The sequence below is a fragment of the Hyperolius riggenbachi genome, chromosome 4 (assembly GCF_040937935.1).
Source record: "Hyperolius riggenbachi isolate aHypRig1 chromosome 4, aHypRig1.pri, whole genome shotgun sequence".
Lineage (NCBI taxonomy): Eukaryota > Metazoa > Chordata > Amphibia > Anura > Hyperoliidae > Hyperolius > Hyperolius riggenbachi.
In genome coordinates, this window is record NC_090649.1 from 10136473 (window position 1) to 10160168 (window position 23696).

General features: G+C 52.4%; 1 protein-coding gene across 5 annotated transcripts in view; it reads left to right on the top strand.

Moving 5' to 3' along the window:
• Positions 1-23696, top strand: part of LOC137570304 (neurogenic locus notch homolog protein 2-like) — a 287509-nt gene that overhangs the window by 158971 nt on the left and 104842 nt on the right. For 4 of the 5 annotated variants that reach the window (XM_068278937.1, XM_068278940.1, XM_068278938.1 and 1 more), the window contains 3 exons: positions 4901-5041; positions 8119-8250; positions 17007-17156. In XM_068278937.1, the coding sequence (XP_068135038.1) occupies positions 4901-5041; positions 8119-8250; positions 17007-17156 (423 nt within the window). The remainder of the gene's footprint in view (positions 1-4900; positions 5042-8118; positions 8251-17006; positions 17157-23696) is intronic. The other variant, XM_068278939.1, reaches the window with a different exon arrangement.

A 23696-nucleotide genomic window follows, 5' to 3' on the forward strand; every position in this document is an offset into this window, starting at 1 on the left:
AGGCCCAGTTCACATTGGCGTTTATTTCCTGAACGTAACCGGAATGTATACTGTACAAACGGAACGGATGTGAATGGATCCAATGTTAACCTATGGATCCATTCACATGCATCCGTTGGTATGGATGCATTCCGTACGTTCCGGCCCCCGGAACCCAAAAATGCCGCAGCCCTAATTTTCCAAACCGTTCTCCCCAGCGGAACAGAGCCGGAAAAAAATGTGACAGCATTGCGGGCAATGGGAAGTGGAGTGTTTCTTCACACTAGTGACACACGGGGGATTGGGGCATGAGCCGACACCAAACTGAGCGACGGGAGGGTGAGGGGAGGGTGCAGCAGCCAGGCGGGTGGGCTAGGGAGGCAAAATACATACCTAATCGTGCGCAGCAGCCGGCAGTAGAGGCTTCCGTCTTCTTCCGGGTCATGTGACTACATGACGCGTCATGTGACTAGTCACATGACGCGATGTGTAATCACAGCGGAAGAAGAGAAGCCTCTACTGCCGGCTGCTGCTCAAGATAAGGTATGTAATTGCTGAGCGAAAATGGATCCGATCAATTATTGATCAGATCCGTCTTCACAATGTGAACGCCACGGACTGGGCCATCCGGATCCGGTGATGCGGACACCAAATCCGCTCACCAGATCCGTTTTGGCCCAAAACGCTAATGTGAACCGAGCCTGAAAGTATTAGAGGCCGAGAATCAAAGGGGCAGCCAGGCAACTGGTATTGTTTAAAAGGAAATGAATATGGCAGCCTCCATCTACCTCTCGTTACAGTTGTCCTTTGGGCTTTTGGATCATGGTTGCCCTCTACAAACATTCTGGAGGATGTCTGGGCTTTACTCAGAAATCCTGATAAGGGAGATGTTGTTGATCCCGGTGGAGAGAACTGGCAGAGTGAGCTGGAGGGAATCCATGATTGTGTTCCTGTCCTGTGACCTCCTGTGTGGGCTCCTCTCCATCCACAACAAGGTCTCAGTGACATGGGACAAATGCCACCGCCAGACAGGGACACATCATGCTGGGGGGAGGGAGCATTACACCCCAAATAAAGCATTTATAAATGTGTTTTTTTTTCTATCATGTGAAGGCCCTGCTGTCCGCAGTGAGGTGGGTTTCCTTAACTTTCTGGCCTCTAGAGGGCAAATCACTTGTCTCCTAAGTTTTCTTACTGGAGATCATTTCATCTTCTTTACAAAATAACTTTTCAGCAGTTTGCAACAGAAAAAGTACCCACAGTAGGCATGAAAGTATCATGCAGCTTACTCTGAGTATTGTCATGCTGGAGGATTTGTTAAAAAGTATTAATAAGGAGTATTAATATCCCCTGGAATAAAACTGGGAGATAAGTGAATGGAATAGGTGCCCTGGTCTCTGTGGTCCTGCTGGTGGTCACAGGGACCAGAAACTCAGGACATATACATTTCAGGAGGCTTCAAAGTCCCCAGTCATCTAACTTGTTCTCCTGGGTTTCCTCCAAGTGAGATTGTCACACTTTGTAAAAAAAATGCCTTGTAAGACATGCCTTGTTCTGCCCCTTGTCTCTCAGCAATTGTCCCAGGGACAATTGCTGAGAGACAAGGGGTAGAACATGAGGAAAGGCAATGACAGAGAATGACAGTTGACATAGCTCCCACCTGTCCCTCTTTGGGAGCCCTGTCCCTCTGTCCCTCTGTCTTTCTCATTTGTCCCTCTTTCTGTGTAACTACTGTATTTGTATTTCTCTACTGAAAAATGTGTTTGATTGACTCTAAACTTTATTCCCATCCTTTAAATTAATATATTTCTAATTTTCAAATGTTAATATGAAGGAAAATGAACCGGGATACAAAGGTACAAAGGACCAGTGTCATTTGAGTTATAAAACAACAATTTTTTCTCATGAAATCTTTATGGTATGCGTGATCAGGGGTGTGGCAGGGGCGTGATCAGGGGTGTGTCAGGGGGGCGTAATCATGGGGTGTGTCAGGGGCATGGCTTAAGTGTCCCTCTCTCTCATCTCAGAAAGTTGGGAGCTATGCAGAGCCATCTCCACCCATGGCCAGATTTCAGGTAAGGCCACAGAGCCCTTGGCCTAGGGCACCAGAAAGCAAGAGGCGGTCTGTGGGCTGGCACACTCATGCAGTCAAGCTGCCAAACATCTGAACTTCAGCAGTCAGGCAAGTGTCTGGGACTCCGAGACCAAGGGGCAGCAAACGTGGGCAGCTTATTGTCTGTAACCTGAGCTGTCACTCATCATCACCATCGTCCACTCTTCGAGTCCAGCTCCGCCCTCCTCCCAGCTCCAATCAGAGCAGAAAGCATCAATTTGGCCCATAAATGGAATACAAATCATCATTCCGATCATTTCAGATGTAATTGATCCACAAAACAGGTTGATAAAATGATTGACAAATTGGTAGTTGATTTAATCAACACTGTCCAATACAATCAATGGGAAGGTTTATAATTCACTAAAATTACATTGTTAATAAGCATCCTTAAATACATTGATTACTAAGATCAATAAAAGTGTGTGTATATGGCAGGGGGATTGCGGTTTGTCGGGGGGCGGCTAGTGGTAGTGGCCTTGGGTGGTAAAAAGTAAAAATCCGGCCCTGCCACCAGAACCACCAGGCACAGGAACACCTTCCTCCAGGCTGTCCTTCTACTGAACTCAAGCTCCCATCCCTGCAAGACCCCCTATCCTCCCGTACCCGCCTCTCAGGCCGCCTTCACACTGAGAATTGACAGCAAAAAAAACCGGCCTTTGGGGATTATCGTGTTAGTACATGGCAATCCCCTTCTGGCTGACAGCCAAACAGGAAGGGACGCTCCCTTGCACTCACTTCTTGTTTCTGAATCACAGAAGGAAATGGAACCGTGTTATAGAAAAATACGCTTGGACGCCGCAACGCCACCGCATACGGTTTTTTTATATTCCTGTGTCGCCACAGATTTACATTACTTCCGGTCCACCGCAGGTCGCGGCAGAACTGCGTGGTAACGTAGGTTTGTCCTTGCGTCCGGGATCCGGCGAAAACGTCACCTGTGTCGCATTGTGCTGCACCGCATCAGTATAAACGGCACCCTAGACTTTCACTGGGCTGCGGTAAAATGACTGCCCCCGCCCCAGTGTGAAAGGGCTCTCAGGCATCCTTTGCATTGCAGATTCTCACTTGTCTGCACCTTCTCTGTATGTCTGATGTGTTGAATCGCTGGTCCTCGACGTCTGTTAGTTGCACTTTTGGCAATGCCGTGTGCACTACAGATAACTGCAGCCGTGACACCTGTCAGACTTGGCGGATAAAGCTGAATTCTGATTCTGATGCGGCACAATGCTGATTGGATAACAGCGGCACAAGTGGGAGGCTTCACCACATATCAGCTGCTGTATTTTGTGATTCGCTAGAAAGTTATGATTGTTCACACACTTCACAAAGGGTACATTAAAAAATTGGCACAAGGTGATGCTGATAATGGCATCCTACTACTATAGTTATTTAATGTTTTAGAAATGTCCTAAAACGTTAAATAGCCTGAGTAATAAGATGTCATTAGCGGCATCTGTGATATATTACCTGGTTCCGGTGATCCCGCCTCCTCCACTTCCTGTTCAGTTTGCAAGAGTCCTGCAGCCAGCCAATCACCATGTGGGGACTGAAGCCGCATAGTGATTGGCTGGCTGCGGGACTCCTGCAAACTAACAAGGAAGAGGAGGAGACTTGATCGCCTGGGAGCAGGTAATGTATACAAACCCCCTTGTCTACTCTTACCCTGAACCCTTCCTCTATTTATGTCTGAACCTAACTGCTAAACTTAACCCATGACTTCTCCCCCTCCCCCGGCTGCCTAACCCAGGACTACTCCCCCTCCCCCCGCTGCCTAACCCAGGACTACTCCCCCTCCCCCCGCTGCCTAACCCATGACTACTCCCCCTCCCCCCGCTGCCTAACCCAGGACTACTCCCCCCACTCCGCTGCCTAACCTAGGACTACTCCCCCTCCTGCTGGTTAATGTTAACCCCACTGCCTCTAGCTACTCCCTGCCACCACAGGGAGTAAAAGCCGCAATTAGCGGCAAGATTAACCACTTTTTCCACCACTGCAGTATATTTACGTCCACTGTGACTCCATCTAAGCCACCAGGACGTAGATATACGTCTTGTAATTGAAGCAGTGCTGTGGTTGATTTGGCTGGCTCCTGGGCAAAACCTCTGGCACTCTGGCACTATCTGATACAGCACTAATTGGTGAAAGGGAATATATGTTCCCTGAGCCAATAAGATTGAATTTAACCATTAAAATACTTTACTTTTTACACACTGTAGCATTATTTCAGAATTAAATTTTCTCATCTTAAATCATGACAGGAACGTAAGTTAAGTTTTGTGATAAACAGTAGAAATAGCCAAACAAATGTGTTTTTTTATCTACAATAGCACTTTTTATTTTTAAACTGGAATTGGTAAAACTGAGAAATAATGTGTTTGTTCTATTGTTTCCTGTTTTTCCTATTAAAATGCATAGAAAGCAAATTGTTTGAGGGAAAAAAATGCCATACAATGAAAACCTAGTTAGTCTTGAAAAAAACCCGATATATGTTTCATTTAGGAGTCATAAGTAGTGATAACGTTATTGCTGATTAAATAGGGACATAGCTAAAATGTCTGGTCCATAAGGGGGTAACAAGGTCTGGAAGCAAAGTGGTTAAATGATGGTGCCCGATATATAGTGAACGCTATTTATCGAGCGCCATAATTTAACCTTTTTGCCGCTAATTACGGCCTGTACGATTGCAGCCTACGGTGGCGCCATTTTTATAGGAGGTTGTCCCGCGCCATTTTCATCTGCTCCTCTTCAGAAGACATATTCCATAGTGATGTCCTAATGTAAGACTGGTTTCTCCTCCTCTCTCAGATATACCGGGGATCTCCTCCGGAGAGAATCCATCAGATGGTGGAGACAACAATGACGAGTGCACCAATGACAAGTTGTGTCCCCGTGGTCAAATGTGCTGCCCTACCTCGTCCGGCCGGAGGTGTCAAACCCCCGAACCAGGTACATGAGATCACTCCCTGAGCTGGTATCTGTCCAGGAGGTTCAGCCATGTGGGATGCTGAGGGATCAAAGGATGCAAGTAAAACATAACCACATCAAAATACAAGAATGATATCAAAGGGTTTTACAATGAATACTTGAATTAGGTTGTGGGGAGGCGCCCAAGGTATAGGTACTAACTGTGTAGAAATATGTATAAAAAGAGGTTTCTTACCTCCTAATGAAGACTCGCTGAGGTGGATAACAGGGAGTCTTTATTACAAAAACGGTTATTCTGTTGACTACGCGTTTCGCGGGACACAGCCCGCTTCCTCAGGTCGTTAAAACAGAAAGCCTTAACTTCTAGCTTAGCTATGCTGGGGCGCATAGATAACAGACAAACATGGACTCAGTTTCAAGACACAGACAACCTCGGGTCTGTTACACAACTTTTACAATTACAGCATGTGAGCCATAAATACTACCTGATGCAGAAATACAAACTCACATGTATAGAAAAGAAAAAAAATAGAGCAACCTACCTATCTAACCTATACTGGGGCAGCTACCTACCTATCTAACCTATACTGGGGGCAGCTACCTACCTATCTAACCTATACTGGAGGCAGCTACCTACCTATCTAACCTATACTGGGGGCACCTACCTACCTATCTAACCTATACTGGGGCAGCTACCAATCTAACCTATACTGGGGGCAGCTACCTACCTATCTAACCTATACTGGGGGCAGCTACCTACCTATCTAACCTATACTGGGGGCAGCTACCTACCTATCTAACCTATACTGGGGGCAGCTACCTACCTATCTAACCTATACTGGGGGCACCTACCTACCTATCTAACCTATACTGGGGCAGCTACCAATCTAACCTATACTGGGGGCAGCTACCTACCTATCTAACCTATACTGGGGGCAGCTACCTACCTATCTAACCTATACTGGGGGCAGCTACCTACCTATCTAACCTATACTGGGGGCAGCTACCTACCTATCTAACCTATACTGGGGGCACCTACCTATCTAGCCTATACTGCCGGCACCTACCTATCTAACCTATACTTGGGGCAGCTATCTATCTAACCTATACTGGGGGCACCTACCTATCTAGCCTATACTGCCGGCACCTACCTATCTAACCTATACTGGGGCAGCTATCTATCTAACCTATACGGGGGGCACCTACCGATCTAACCTATACTGCCGGCACCTACCTATCTAACCTATACTGGGGGCACCTACCTATCTAGCCTATACTGGGGGCACCTACCTATCTAGCCTATACTGGGGGCACCTACCTATCTAGCCTATACTGGGGGCACCTACCTATCTAACCTATACTGGGGGCACCTACCTATCTAACCTATACTGGGGCACCTACCTATCTAACCTATACTGGGGGCACCTACCTATCTAGCCTATACTGCCAGCACCTACCTATCTAACCTATACTGGGGGCAGCTACCTACCTATCTAACGTATACTGGGGGCAGCTACCAATCTAACCTATACTGGGGGCAGCTACCTACCTATCTAACCTATACTGGGGGCAGCTACCTACCTATCTAACCTATACTGGGGGCACCTACCTATCTAGCCTATAGTGCCGGCACCTACCTATCTAACCTATACTTGGGGCAGCTATCTATCTAACCTATACTGGGGGCACCTACCTATCTAGCCTATACTGCCGGCACCTACCTATCTAACCTATACTGGGGCAGCTATCTATCTAACCTATACGGGGGGCACCTACCTATATAACCTATACTGGGGGCAGCTACCTATCTAACCTATACTGGGGGCACCTACCTATCTAGCCTATACTGGGGGCACCTACCTATCTAACCTATACTGGGGGGCAGCTACCTATCTAACCTATACTGGGGGCAGCTACCTATCTAACCTATACCAGGGGGCAGCTACCTATCTAACCTATACTGGGGGCACCTACCTATCTAGCCTATACTGGGGGGCAGCTACCTATCTAACCTATACTGGGGACAGCTACCTATCTAACCTATACTGCCAGCACCTACCTATCTAACCTATACTGGGGGCACCTACCTATCTAGCCTATACTGCCGGCACCTACCTATTTAGACTATACTGGGGGGCAGCTACCTATCTAATCTATACTGGGGCACCTACCTGTCTAGCCTATACTGCGGGCACCTACCTATCTAGCCTATACTGCAGGCACCTACCTATCTAGCCTATACTGGGGGGCAGCTACCTATCTGACCTATACTGGGGGCATCTACCTATCTAGCCTATACTGGGGGCACCTACCTATCTAACCTATACTGGGGGCTCCTACCTATCTAGCCTATACTGGGGGCACCTACCTATCCAACTTATACTGGGGACACCTACCTTTCTAACCTGAACTGGGGACTCTTACCTATCTAGCCTACACTGGGGGCACCTAGCTATTCAACTTATACTTGGGGAACCTACCTAGCTAGCCTATACTGGTGGAAACTATACTGGCTACCTATATTAGGGCCACCTACCTAACTAACCTATACTAGGGGCACCTACCTATTTAACTTATACTGGGGCAACTATTCTGGCTACCTATATTATAGTCACCCACCTAGCTAACCTGTACTGGGGGCACCTACCTATCTAACCTATACTGGAGGCACCTACCTTTCTAACCTATACTGGGGCACCTGCCTATCTAACCTATACTGGGGGCAACTATACTGGCTACCTATACTGGGGGGCCTATGCCTGGCTACCTATACTGGGGGGACCTATAGCTAGCTACCTATACTGGGGTACCTATGCCTGGCTACCTATACTGGGGGGACCTATAGCTGGCTACCTATACTGGGGGGACCTATAGCTGGCTACCTATACTGGGGGGACCTATAGCTGGCTACCTATGCTGAGTGCAACTAGACCTGGCTAACCTATACTGCGGGCACCCATACCTTGCTCTGGAAGGGGGGGGTGTGTGTGCAATTTTTACACCCTCATCCTGGGTGCATTTTGGCCTAGAAACTGCCCTGCCTGGAACATACTGTGGTGTGGAATAATAATGACGCTGTGCTCTCTCCTCTCCGGCAGTCCTAAGCCTCTGCCCTCCTGAAGAGTTCGCATATCCCTGGGATGCAATTCCGTGCTCATTTCGCCAACAGTGCATGGATGGAATGATTTGCTGCAGTACCAGCATTGGATCCAGGTGTCTGCCCCCAACAGGTATCTCTCTCTCCTCTGCCTCTATTCCATACATGCTGCTGGGCTACAGCCCTCCACATTGCTGCTTTCCTGCATCTGAAAATCACTTTGTATTTACAAGAGAAAAAAAATAGGAGGTGTAACATAATGATTCACTTGGATTGAACACATTAACTTCTGCCACTCCCTTCACCTGTGTGCGGGGAGTGACCTCTTCACCTGTGTGCGGGTAGTGACCTCTTCACCTGTATGCAGGGAGTGACCTCTTCACCTGTGTGCGGGGAGTGACCTCTTCACCTGTGTGCGGGTAGTGACCTCTTCACCTGTATACAGGGAGTGACCTCTTCACCTGTGTGCGGGGAGTGACCTCTTCACCTGTGTGCGGGGAGTGACCTCTTCACCTGTGTGCGGGGAGTGACCTCTTCACCTGTGTGCGGGGCGTGACCTCTTCACCTGTGTGCGGGGCGTGACCTCTTCACCTGTGTGTGGGACGTGACCTCTTCACCTGTGTGCGGGGAGTGACCTCTTCACTTGTGTGCGGGGCGTGACCTCTTCACCTGTGTGCGGGGCGTGACCTCTTCGCCTGTGTGCAGGGGAGTGACCTCTTCACCTGTGTGCGGGGCGTGACCTCTTCACCTGTGTGCAGGGCGTGAACTCTTCACCTGTGTGCGGGGCGTGACCTCTCCACCTGTGTGTGGGGCGTGACCTCTTCACCAGTGTGCAGGGGAGTGACCTCTTCACCTGTGTGCAGGGCGTGACCTCTTCACCTGTGTGCGGGGCGTGACCTCTTCACCTGTGTGCAGGGAGTGACCACTTTACCTGTGTGTGGGGCGTGACCTGTTCACCTCTGTGCGGGGTGTGACCACTTCACCTGTGTGTGGGGCGTGACCTCTGCACCTGTGTGTGGAGCGTGACCTCTTCACCTGTGTGCGGGGCGTGACCTCTTCACCTGTGTGCGGGGCATGACCTCTCCACCTGTGTGTGGGTTATGACCCCTTCACCTGTGTGTGGGGAGTGACCTCTACACCTGTGTGTAAGGAGTGACGTCTTCACCTGTGTGCGGGGCATGACCTCTCCACCTGTGTGTGGGGTATGACCCCTTCTCCTGTGTGTGGGGAGTGACCTCTGCACCTGTGTGCGGGGCATGACCTCTCCACCTGTGTGCGGGGCGTGACCTCTTCACCAGTGTGCAGGGGAGTGACCTCTTCACCTGTGTGCAGGGCGTGACGTCTTCACCTGTGTGCAGGGCGTGACCTCTTCACCTGTGTGCAGGGATTGACCACTTTACCTGTGTGCGGGGCGTGACCTGTTCACCTGTGTGCGGGTCGTGACCTCTTCACCTGTGTGCGGGGTGTGACCTCTTCACCTGTGTGTGGGGCGTGACCTCTTCACCTATGTGTGGGGAGTGACCTCTGCACCTGTGTGCGGGGCGTGACCTCTTCACCTGTGTGCGGGGCATGACCTCTTCACCTGTGTGCAGGGATTGACCACTTTACCTGTGTGCGGGGCGTGACCTGTTCACCTGTGTGCGGGTCGTGACCTCTGCACCTGTGTGTGGGGAGTGACCTCTCCACCTGTGTGCGGGGCGTGACCTCTTCACCTATGTGTGGGGAGTGACCTCTGCACCTGTGTGCGGGGCGTGACCTCTTCACCTGTGTGCGGGGCATGACCTCTTCACCTGTGTGCGGAGCGTGACCTCTTCACCTGTGTGCGGGGCGTGACCTCTCCACCTGTGTGTGGGGTATGACCCCTTCACCTGTGTGTGGGGCATGACCTCTTCACCTGTGTGCGGGGCGTGACCTCTTCACCTGTGTGCGGGGCGTGACCTCTTCACCTGTGTGCGGAGCGTGACCTCTTCACCTGTGTGCGGGGCGTGACCTCTTCACCTGTTCGCCGGGCATGACCTCTTCACCTGTGTGCGGGGCGTGACCTCTCCACCTGTGTGTGGGGCATGACCTCTTCACCTGTGTGCGGGGCGTGACCTCTTCACCTGTGTGCGGGGCGTGACCTCTTCACCTGTGTGCGGAGCGTGACCTCTTCACCTGTGTGCGGGGCATGACCTCTTCACCTGTGTGCGGGTAGTGACCTCTTCACATGTGTGCGGGGCGTAAACTCTTCACCTGTGTGCGGGGTGTGGCCTCTTCACCTGTGTGCGGGGAGTGACCTCTTCACCTGTGTGCGGGGCGTGACCTCTTCACCTGTGTGCGGGGCGTGACCTCTTCACCTGTGTGCAGGGAGTGACCACTTTACCTGTGTGTGGGGCGTGACCTGTTCACCTCTGTGCGGGGTGTGCCCACTTCACCTGTGTGTGGGGCGTGACCTCTGCACCTGTGTGTGGAGCGTGACCTCTTCACCTGTGTGCGGGGCGTGACCTCTTCACCTGTGTGCGGGGCGTGACCTCTCCACCTGTGTGTGGGGTATGACCCCTTCACCTGTGTGTGGGGTATGACCCCTTCACCTGTGTGTGGGGAGTGACCTCTACACCTGTGTGTAAGGAGTGACCTCTTCACCTGTGTGCGGGGCGTGACCTCTCCACCTGTGTGGGGGGTATGACCCCTTCTCCTGTGTGTAGCGAGTGACCTCTGCACCTGTGTGCGGGGCATGACCTCTCCACCTGTGTGTGGGGCGTGACCTCTTCACCAGTGTGCAGGGGAGTGACCTCTTCACCTGTGTGCAGGGCGTGACGTCTTCACCTGTGTGCGGGGCGTGACCTCTTCACCTGTGTGCAGGGAGTGACCACTTTACCTGTGTGCGGGGCGTGACCTGTTCACCTGTGTGCGGGGCGTGACCTCTTCACCTGTGTGCGGGGTGTGACCTCTTCACCTGTGTGTGGGGCGTGACCTCTTCACCTGTGTGTGGGGCGTGACCTCTTCACCTGTGTGCGGGGAGTGACCTCTTCATCACCTGTGTGTGGAAAGTGACCTCTGCACCTGTGTGTGGGGAGTGACCTCTCCACCTGTGTGCGGGGCGTGACCTCTTCACCTATGTGTGGGGAGTGAGCTCTGCACCTGTGTGCGAGGCGTGACCTCTTCACCTGTGTGCGGGGCATGACCTCTTCACCTGTGTGCGGGGCGTGACCTCTCCACTTGTGTGCAGGGAGTGACCTCTTCACCTGTGTGCGGGGAGTGACCTCTGTACCTGTGTGCGGGGCGTGATCTCTTCACCTGTGTGCGGGGAGTGACCTCTTCACCTGTGTGTGCGGCGTGACCTCTGCACCTGTGTGTGGGGAGTGACCTCTACACCTGTGTGTGGGGAGTGACCTCTCCACCTGTGTGTGGGGTGTGACCCCTTCACCTGTGTGTGGGGAGTGACTTCTACACCTGTGTGCAAGGCGTGACCTCTTCACCTGTGTGTGGGGCGTGACCTCTCCACCTGTGTGTGGGGTATGACCCCTTCACCTGTGTGTGGGGAGTGAACTCTACACCTGTGTGTGGGGCGTGACCTCTTCACCTGTGTGCGGGGCGTGACCTCTTCACCTGTGTGCGGGGCGTGACCTCTTCACCTGTGTGCGGAGCGTGATCTCTTCACCTGTGTGCGTGGCGTGACCTCTTCACCTGTGTGCGAGTAGTGACTTCTTCACCTGTGTGCGGGGCGTGACCTCTTCACCTGTGTGCGGGGCATGGCCTCTTCACCTGTGTGCGGGGAGTGACCTCTTCACCTGTGTGCGGGGCGTGACCTCTTCACCTGTTCGACGGGCATGACCTCTTCACCTGTGTGCGGGTCGTGACCTCTCCACCTGTGTGTGGGGTATGACCCCTTCACCTGTGTGTGTGGCATGACCTCTTCACCTGTGTGCGGGGCGTGACCTCTTCACCTGTGTGCGGGGCATGACCTCTTCACCTGTGTGCGGAGCGTGACCTCTTCACCTGTGTGCGGGGCGTGACCGCTTCACCTGTTCGCCGGGCATGACCTCTTCACTTCTGTGCGGGGCGTGACCTCTCCACCTGTGTGTGGGGTATGACCCCTTCACCTGTGTGTGGGGCGTGACCTCTTCACATGTGTGCGGGGCGTGACCTCTTCACCTGTATGCGGGTAGTGACCTCTTCACCTGTGTGCGGGGCGTGGCCTCTTCACCTGTGTGCGGAGCGTGACCTCTTCACCTGTGTGCGGGGCGTGACCTCTTCACCTGTTTGCCGGGCATGACCTCTTCACCTGTGTGCGGGGCGTGACCTCTCCACCTGTGTGTGGGGTATGACCCCTTCACCTATGTGTGGGGCGTGACCTCTTTACCTGTGTGCGGGGCGTGACCTCTTCACCTGTGTGCGGGGCGTGACCTCTCCACCTGTGTGTGGGGTATGACCCCTTCACCTGTGTGTGTGGCGTGACCTCTTCACCTGTGTGTGGGGCGTGACCTCTTCACCCGTGTGCGGGGAGTGACCTCTTCAACTGTGTGCGGGGTGTGACCTCTTCACCTGTGTGTGGGGTATGACCCCTTCACCTGTGTGTGGGGAGTGACCTCTTCACCTGTGTGTGGGGAGTGACCTCTGCACCTGTGTGCGGGGAGTGACCTCTTCACCTTTGTGCGGGGCGTGACCTCTTCACCTGTGTGTGGGGAGTGACCTCTACACCTGTGTGTGGGGATTGACCTCTTCACCTGTGTGCGGGGAGTGACCTCTTCACCTGTGTGCGGGGCGTGACCTCTCCACCTGTGTGTGGGGTATGACCCCTTCACCTGTGTGTGGGGCGTGACCTCTTTACCTGTGTGCGGGGCGTGACCTCTTCACCTGTGTGCGGGGCGTGACCTCTTCACCTGTGTGCGGGGCGTGACCTCTCCACCTGTGTGTGGGGTATGACCCCTTCACCTGTGTGTGGGGAGTGACCTCTGCACCTGTGTGCGGGGCGTGACCTGTTCACCTGTGTGTGGGGCGTGACCTCTGCACCTGTGTGTGGGGAGTGACTTCTGCACCTGTGTGCGGGGCGTGACCTGTTCACCTGTGTGTGGGGCGTGACCTCTCCACCTGTGTGTGGGGAGTGACTTCTACACCTGTGAGCGGGGCGTGACCTCTGCACCTTTGTGCGGGGCGTGACCTGTTCACCTGTGTGCAGGGCATGACCTCTCCACCTGTGTGCAGGGAGTGACATCTTCACCTGTGTGCAGGGAGTGACCTCTGCACCTGTTTGCAGGGCGTGACCTTTTCACCTGTGTGTGGGGAATGACCTCTGCACCTGTGTGCGGGGAGTGACCTCTTAATCACCTGTGTTTGGAAAGTGACCTCTGCACCTGTGTGTGGGGAGTGACCTCTGCACCTGTGTGTGGGGAGTGACCTCTCCACCTGTGTGCGGGGCGTGACCTCTTCACCTGTGTGTGGGGAGTGACCTCTTCACCTGTGTGCAGGGTGTGACCTTTTCACCTGTGTACGGGGCGTGACCTCTCCACCTGTGTGTGGGGTATGACCCCCTTCACCTGTGTGGGGGGTATGACCCCCTTCACCTGTGTGGGGGGTATGACCCCCTTCACCTGTGTGTGGGGAGTGATCTCTACACCTGTGTGTGGGGAGTGACCTCTGCAACTATGTGTGGGGAGTGTCCTCTGCACCTGTGTGCGGGGCGTGACCTTTCCACCTGTGTGTGGGGTATGACCCCTTCACCTGTGTGTGGGGAGTGACCTCTACACCTGTGTGTGGGGAGTGACCTCTGCACCTGTGTGCAGGGAGTGACCTCTTCACCTGTGTGTGGGGTATGACCCCTTCACCTGTGTGCAGAGCGTGACCTCATCACCTGTGTGCAGAGCGTGACTTCTTCACCAGTGTGCAGAGCGTGACCTCTTCACCTGTGTGCGGGGCAGGACCTCTTCACCTATGTGCGGGGCGTGTACTCTTCACCTGTGTGCAGGGCGTGACCTTTCCACCTGTGTGTGGGGCGTGACCTCTCCACCTGTGTGCGGGGCGTGACCTCTTCACCTGTGTGCGGGGCATGTCCTCTTCACCTGTGTGCGGGGCGTGACCTCTTCACCTGTGTGCGGGGCGTGACCTCTTCACCTGTGTGCGGGGCGTGACCTCTCCACCTGCGTGCGGGGCGTGACCTCTTCACCTGTGTGCGGGGAGTTACCTCTTCACCTGTGTGTGGGGACTCTGGGGAGTGACCTCTGTACTTGTGTGCAGGGCGTGACCTGTTCACCTGTGTGTGGGGAATGACCTCTACACCTTTGTGTGGGGTATGACCCCTTCACCTGTGTGTGGGGAGTGACTTCTACACCTTTTGCAGGGCGTGACCTCTTCACCTCTGTGCCGGGCGTGACCTCTCCACCTGTGTGTGGGGCGTGACCTCTCCTCCTGTGTGCGGGGCGTGACCTCTTCACCTGTGTGCGGGTAGTGACCTCTTCACCTGTGTGCGGGGCTTGACCTCTCCACCTGCGTACGGGGCGTGACCTCTTCACCTGTGTGCGGGGAGTTACCTCTTCACCTGTGTGTGGGGACTCTGGGGAGTGACCTCTGTACTTGTGTGCAGGGCGTGACCTGTTCACCTGTGTGTGGGGAATGACCTCTACACCTTTGTGTGGGGTATGACCCCTTCACCTGTGTGTGGGGAGTGACTTCTACACCTTTTGCAGGGCGTGACCTCTTCACCTGTGTGCGGGGCGTGACCTCTCCACCTGTGTGTGGGGTGTGACCTCTCCTCCTGTGTGCGGGGCGTGACCTCTTCACCTGTGTGCGGGTAGTGACCTCTTCACCTGTGTGCGGGGCGTGTCCTCTTCACCTGTGTGTGGGGAGTGACCTCTGCACCTGTGTGCGGGGTGTGACCTATTCACCTGTGTGCGGGGCGTGACCTTTTCACCTGTGTGGGGGGCGTGACCTCTTCACCTGTGTGCAGGGAGTGACCTCTTCACCTGTTGGCGGGGCATGACCTCTGCACCTGTGTGCGGGGCGTGAACTCTGCACCTGTGTGCGGGGCGTGACCTCTGCACCTGTGTGCGGGGCGTGACCTCTTCACCTGTGTGCGGGGCGTGACCTTTTCACCTGTGTGGGGGGCGTGACCTCTTCACCTGTGTGCAGGGAGTGACCTCTTCACCTGTGGGCGGGGTGTGACCTTTGCACCTGTGTGCGGGGCATGACCTCTGCACCTGTGTGCGGGGAGTGATCTCTGCACCTGTGTGCGGGGCGTGACCTCTGCACCTGTGTGCGGGGCGTGACCTCTGCACCTGTGTGCGGGGCGTGACCTCTGCACCTGTGTGCGGGGAGTGACCTCTGCACCTGTGTGCGGGGAGTGACCTCTGCACCTGTGTGCGGGGAGTGACCTCTTCACCTGTGTGTGGGGAGTGACCTCTGCACCTGTGTGCTGGGCATGACCTCTTCACCTGTGTGCGGGGAGTGACCTCTTCATCACCTGTGTGCAGGGCGTGACCTCTTCACCTGTGTGCAGGGCGTGACCTCTTCACCTGTGTGCAGGGCGTGACCTCTTCACCTGTGTGCTGGGCGTGACCTCTGCACCTGTGTGCGGGGAGTGACCTCTTCACCTGTGTGCAGGGCGTGACCTCTTCACCTGTGTGCGGGGCGTGACCTTTCCACCTGTGTGTGGGGTGTGACCTCTCCTCCTGTGTGCGGGGCGTGACCTCTTCACCTGTGTGCGGGTAGTGACCTCTTCACCTGTGTGCGGGGCGTGTCCTCTTCACCTGTGTGTGGGGAGTGACCTCTGCACCTGTGTGCGGGGTGTGACCTATTCACCTGTGTGCGGGGCGTGACCTTTTCACCTGTGTGGGGGGCGTGACCTCTTCACCTGTGTGCAGGGAGTGACCTCTTCACCTGTTGGCGGGGCATGACCTCTGCACCTGTGTGCGGGGCGTGAACTCTGCACCTGTGTGCGGGGAGTGACCTCTGCACCTGTGTGCGGGGCGTGACCTCTTCACCTGTGTGCGGGGCGTGACCTTTTCACCTGTGTGGGGGGCGTGACCTCTTCACCTGTGTGCAGGGAGTGACCTCTTCACCTGTGGGCGGGGCGTGACCTTTGCACCTGTGTGCGGGGCATGACCTCTGCACCTGTGTGCGGGGAGTGACCTCTTCACCTGTGTGCGGGGCGTGACCTCTTCACCTGTGTGCAGGGCATGACCCATCCGGCATCTGCTGTTCCCTTGGTTCACAAATGTTTGAGGTAAAATTCATGATCGGTCCGTGAATAATTATTCACAATGTTTGCCCATCACTAGTTAGGAGGGGGTGTTATGCTGGTACACACCATACAATTTTGCTGTTAGATTTTCTCTTAGATTTACCTGCCAGATAGCGTTTCTCCATGTTGTAGGTAAATCTAACAGAAGAATCTAACAGAAAATTGTATGGTGTGTACCTAGCATATGGTGTATGGTGTGTACAACCTATAATTGTATGGAGTGTACTTAGGCTCAAATCAAGGATCGGTATTCAGGATCCCATTTTCTGGGAGATTCGTCAGTTCAGAGCTGAATAACAAAGTCCAGGATACTTGATATCAGATCTCAGCAGGAGACCCAGGCCTTAGAGAGTAAAAGTCCATACAAAGCCATGAGGAGACCTTGAGGAGACCATCTTCTGGGCCATCTTGGCTGGGAGTGTAGTACTAGTGTGCATACAGCTGCCTCTGGACATTTAGCGATTCCTCGCAGCAGATAACCTTTTCATTCCCGTGCCGCAGGGCGCCGTGTGCTCATGCTCCGCCCATCCTCCTGCGCACACGTTAAGCCATCGCTAGTTCTCCATGTGATACAGTAGGTGTAATTGAGAGAGGCCTATGGAGTGATGGGAAAGAGAAGTACACTAATGTAAAAGGCTATTGATATAAAAATGTGGACTATCTTTTTCCATCAGGTGAGAGGTGGAAGTGCCCCTCGCAAAGTACGGGAGATGATGGACCCAAAGAACCAAAGATGGAGAGCTGCACCAACAGCCAGGACTGTCCGAGCAATAAGAACTGCTGCGATACTTGTGAGGGACGGAGATGCGTCACCCGTGAGACAGGTACAGCCCCTTCCTGTCACATTATTCTTCAATCCCATAGATACTGCGCTCTCATTGTTATATTCATCAACTTCCGTGGATCTGTGTCTTTCTGTACTCCAACCACACGAGGAAAACAAGATATAGCGTGACTCTGTATAATTATATTGCACACCACCGCGTGTATCCTTTAATCCAGTGTGAACCCGCTACACAACCGGGATTCAAAGCTCCTCACCCTCTCCAGTGACTGTCGGATCACAGACCGCTCACACACTTTTTAACACCAGTGATCAAACTTCATGACCTAGCAGCGTTCACTCTCCTCCCACTTAAAGGATACCCGAACTGACATTTGACATGATGAGATAGACATGTGTATGTACAGTGCCAAGCACAGAAATAACTATGCTGTGTTCCTTTTTTTCTTTCTCTGCCTGAAAGAGTTAAATATCAGGTATGTAAGTGGCTGCTGACTCAGTCCTGACTCAGACAGGAAGTGACTACAGTGAGACCCTCACTGATAAGAAATTCCAACTATAAAAACACTTTCCTAGCAGAAAATGGCTTCCGAGAGCAAGAAAGTGAAAAAAAGGGAATTTCTTATCAGTGAGGGTCACACTGTAGTCACTTCCTGTCTGAGTCAGGACTGAGTCAGCCACTTACATACCCGATATTTAACTCTAACCAGCTCCTCAATGCGCAGTGCCGCATAGAACGCCAGAGAAAATGCACACTTAAATAAAACCGCTTCAAATGCCGACGAACACACCGAATCCAGTTGCCCGAATAACCCCACCAGAATCTCCCAAGAAATTGGCCGCCTCTTGTCACCACCACTCAGCCCTTTTTTTAAGCCCTTTCAACGCCTGTCTAACAGCAAACAACTTTGTAACGTCCCCCTCATTCTAACAGCCTAGCCAGAAAAGAAAGGGCTGCAAGCCACTTCGTTACCACAGAATGGGAATCCCCCACTTCTAACCACATAACCATGAACCAAATAATCAAATTCCTCCTCCCTCCATCCATATCCGGAAAAGCCATATTCTTGCTCCAGAAAAAACACATGCGCAATACCTTGTTGTAGGCCTCCCAAGTTGACACTGAAACAGAACGCTTAATAAAGTGCCAAACACCTTCTAAATTAGGCTCCCACCTCTTAAGCCTCTGGCTCCAACACCCGGTACCGATCTGTAACGATTGCGGAATCGTCTCCGTGGCCAGCGCACCAGACGTGCGCTGACACGGCGGATTTCCTCCACAAGCGTATAAATTTGCAGGAACCCAGCAGTAGGTGCAATGCACCTGCAGAGGGAAATTCCTGTCAGCAGGTGGAGCTGTGGAGTGCAGAGGAACAGCTCCTCTGCCCTACCACACACGCCAGACAGGAATTGTACGAAGGGAAGAAACGCAATCGCAAGAGAAGCGATTGAGAGTGAGCACAGAGACAGATTGTGTGTGTGTGCATAAAATTAGTCGTCAACCGGCGACTGTGCACACACCACAGCAGATACGAAGCAGGAACGCGATCGCGAGAGGTGCGATCGCCAAGCGTGACACAAGGCTACAGCAAGGCGGAGCACGAGAGTAGCAAAGGCACAGCAAATCATACAATGAGGAAATATGGAAAATAACAAACGCTAGCTAACCGCGAACACCACACTCATTCACAACAGTTACGCACAACGGTTACGCGCGGTCTCCACGTGATAAGCACAATAGAGACAAGCACGCCTAACTAACCATCGACAGACAAACATGAAACAGAGGACGCGAACGCTTGCTTAACGGTTACCTCACCGAGCCTCCAGCAAGCGTCCGTAGCAGACAAGACAGACACACGAAAACAGGGACAAGCGAGAGATAGGATCCACAGCACTAGCGAGAAGCGAGTGCGATCCAGGTACAGAGTAGCAGAACAGAAGGATCCACAGCACTAGCGAAAAGTGGCTAGCGCGATCCCAGGAGACAGAACAGAAGGATCCCCAGCGCTAGCAAAAAGTGGCTAGCGCGATCCCAGAAGACAGAACAGAAGGATCCCCAGCGCTAGCGAAAAGTGGCTAGTGCGATCCCAGAAGACAGAACAGAAGGATCCCCAGCGCTAGCGAAAAGTGGCTAGCGCGATCCCAGGAGACAGAACAGAAGAGATAGCTGGTAGCAACCGCTGCACCAGCTATACTCCAAGAACAGAGATCAGAACCATTTCCTGTCGACCACCGTTGGGACAGGACAACAGCAACAGAACAAACAAACAGATAAACAATCCTAACTGCACTAGGGAAATCTGCCTAGCACAGTTTCCAGGAATTACTCTAAGATAACTTCAACAAGAAGTAGCATGGCTGACACTCTCTAGGAGTGTGTACTACAAACCCTGAAGGAATGACCAGCCAAGGACTGTGGGTAATCCCAACCTTTATACTGCCAGTCATCACAGGAGGCAGGTAGGGGATTTGCATAACGAATGTATGCAAATTCCTCAGCAGCAAACTGCAATACAGACAAAAATTCTCTCTTAAAGAGACCTGCAGAATGCAGACGTGAACAGTGATCAAAACGCTGCCTGTCTGCACAGGCAGCTGAGCAGATTCTCACAGTACCCCCCGGCACGAGGAAACCAAAACCAGGACCGGGCAGAGAATCATCACGAGCAATGGTCTCAAGCACTGGACTTTCAAAAGAAGACTCGGATTCAAATTTGGAAATTTCTGTGACTGCAATATCATCATTGACTACACATGACTGAAGCTCCACCAGAGCTGAAAAGGTAGCCAGCAAGGCAGCAATGCCTACGGAAGAGGGTAACACCTCAGAAGGACTTGGGGGGCAGGAGACATCTCCTACAAGTTCTGCACCCTTTGGGAGGAACTCGGAGACCTCCAGAACATCAAACAAGACCTCAGGAACATCATTTTTCAAGTTTTCTAGGAAGGATTCTGAACTATCCATGTTACAGGGCAAAACTGGAACTTTATCTTGTGGACAGGGCAGATGTCCCAAGGAAGGTTTCACCATAAACTGAGATTGAATTTCATAATCATGAGGGGAATGTACAGGCATATTCACTGGACCACACACTGACTCTCTAACTTTAATCTCACTGCACCCAGAATTCTGCGTAGCAGTCAAACTAGCTTGCAATTCCAAAAGTGCAGAAAAACAGGTGAAAATAGCAGCAATACCTAGACGAGCCTCTAGGGACACTGCAGGAGATATTGTACAAGGCAATATTGACTCATCCAGAGTACTGGGTGGAGAGTCAATACTTTCTTCAGAATCAGACTCGCAAATGTCAATGCGAGTGGACATAATGTCTTTATTCATGATACAGGGCAGGCTCAGAGACATCTTCTCTGGACAGAGCAAAGGTGCTTCAGTATCAGGTTCGCAAACCCAAGGCGCTGTCTCACTCTTGGACTCGGCTAACAATGTCGAATCCGAGGAGTCAGAACGCAAAATTTGCGAATCCAAGATCGCAGTCGATTGCGAAACTGGACATTTTGAAGACAGGGATTCTGAGGTCTCCAGGCTGGATTGCTGGATCTCAGAAACGCCAGCTGACAATGTACCTTTACAAACATCAACTGAGTGGATTACACGTTGTTCATTCAGAATTATTTTCCACATACAAATCAGCGGACTCACAAAGTCAAATTCACACCCCTTTCCTTTTCTTAAGGCGGAAGCAGAACTTATACATGCTCTCACGACAGACTCACTTCTGGCGATGTAGTACTCACAAAACGACTTTGAATCGTTCTCCAATTCGTACACCAGCGATTCGAGCTGCTTTTTCTGGAACGGGGGCTCCCATTCACACCTGACTAGATCTGAGCATACATACTGAACAATATTAGAAGAAGAAGTTGTGACAACAACATGAGAAACTTTATTAATCACTAGAAATGGGCCGAACGGTTCGCCGGCGAACGGTTCCACGCGAACTTCGGTGGTTCGCGTTCGCGTCCCACTGGCGAACCTTTGCGGAAGTTCGGTTCGCCCCATAATGCACCTTGAGGGTCAACTTTGACCCTCTACATCACAGTCAGCAGGCCCATTGTAGCCAATTAGGCTTCACTAGCCCCTGGAGCCACTCCCCCCTTATATAAGGCAGGCAGCGGCGGCCATTACGGTCACTCGTGTGCTGCCTGCGTTAGTGAGAGTAGGGCGAGCTGCTGCAGACTGTCTCTCAGGGAAAGATTAGTTAGGCTTAACTTGTTCCTGTCTGGCTGCATACCTGTTCTGTGAACCCACCACTGCATACCTGTGCTGTGAACCCACCACTACATACCTGTTCTGTGAACCCACCACTGCATACCTGTTCAGTGAACCCACCACTGCATACCTGTGCTGTGAACCCACCACTGCATACCTGTTCTGTGAACCCACCACTGCATACCTGTTCTGTGAACCCACCACTGCATACCTGTGCTGTGAACCCACCACTGCATACCTGTTCAGTGAACCCACCACTGCATACCTGTGCTGTGAACCCACCACTGCATACCTGTTCAGTGAACCCACCACTGCATACCTGTGCTGTGAACCCACCACTGCATACCTGTTCTGTGAACCCACCACTGCATACCTGTGCTGTGAACCCACCACTGCATACCTGTTCAGTGAACCCACCACTGCATACCTGTGCTGTGAACCCACCACTGCATACCTGTTCAGTGAACCCACCACTGCATACCTGTGCTGTGAACCCACCACTGCATACCTGTTCTGTGAACCCACCACTGCATACCTGTGCTGTGAACCCACCACTGCATACCTGTTCTGTGAACCCACCACTGCATACCTGTTCTGTGAACCCACCACTGCATACCTGTTCAGTGAACCCGCCACTGCATACCTGTTCTGTTCAGTGGACCCGCCACTGTATACCTGTTTAGTGAACCCGCCACTGCATACCTGTTGTGTTCAGTGAACCTGCCACTGCATACCTGTTCTGTGAACCCGCCACTGTATACCTGTTCTGTTCAGTGAACCCGCCACTGTATACCTGTTCAGTGAACCCGCCACTGCATACCTGTTGTGTTCAGTGAACCCGCCACTGTATACCTGTACTGTTCAGTGAACCCGCCACTGCATACCTGTTCTGTTCAGTGAACCTGCCACTGTATACCTGTACTGTTCAGTGAACCCGCCACTGCATACCTGTTCTGTGAACCCACCACTGCATACCTGTTCAGTGAACCCACCACTGCATACCTGTTGTGTTCAGTGAACCCGCCACTGCATACCTGTTCTGTTCAGTGGACCCGCCACTGTATACCTGTTTAGTGAACCCGCCACTGCATACCTGTTCAGTGAACCCGCCACTGCATACCTGTTGTGTTCAGTGAACCCGCCACTGTATACCTGTACTGTTCAGATACGCATAGATGAGTGTCTCGGGGGGCACACAAAAGATAATAAGGTCGTTGCTTCATTGTGGTCAGACCAAATTTGATCAGCTGGACAGTCACTGTTCTGTCATTCAGCTACATCAGCCAGGCGACCATATGGGCTGTAAAGCCACCAAAACCTGCACTCTCGCCATGGTGCGCACCAGTCCAGCACGGCCGTCACTACACAAACAGCTGTTTGCGGTGCGTTACACGGTTAGTTTGTTGTGTCAGTGTGAAGCAGTACCTTAATTACACTACCTGATTGATGTATACACATGCAAGATGTTTTAAAGCACTTTAGGCCTGTCATTTAGCATTCAATGTGATTTCTGCCCTTAAAACGCTGCTTTGCGTCAAATCCAGATTTTTCCTGGGGACTTTTGGCGTGTATCCCACTCCGCCATGCCCCCCTCCAGGTGTTAGACCCCTTGAAACATCTTTTCCATCACTTTTGTGGCCAGCATTTTTTTTTTCAAAGTTTGCATTCCCATTGAAGTCTATTGCGGTTCGCGAACTTTAACGCGAACCGAACCTTCCGCGGAAGTTCGCGAACCCGGTTCGTGAACCTAAAATCGGAGGTTCGGCCCAACTCTATTAATCACATTACCCTTACTCTTGAAACTGCATAGTTTGGGAATTTTCCCCATAGCAAGATCATAGATGGAGGATCTTAAAGTAGTACTGGGAGAAGAAGATCTGTTTTTACAAGACAAGGGATCCCACATATCATTGACAAAACTGACACACTCACGCCGATCACAATCGGCAGGAACATCTGAGAAACAGGCATCAGATCGCACAGATTCAACCTCCAAACAAACAGAAGAAACTCCACCAGAATCCACACAGGCGTCCACAAACGAGGCACACCCATTCATCCCAGGTCTCACAGTGCCCAAACTCACCCGCCCCACCCCAGGAAGACAGGAAGGACCATGCGTCCAAAACGGTTCCCCACACACAAATCACCAGATCCACAACACATTCGCCACACCCACCAGAATCAACCAAAAGGCACATAGAGTCGAGACAACCACCCAGGACATCCTCGCCCCTCGCGATACAAAAATCGCAAAAGGCCCTCCAATCCAAATCAATTTCCTCCACCAAGGCCCCAATTTCCCATGAGGCAAATGGCGGCCCAAACAGCCTGGCATCGAGACAA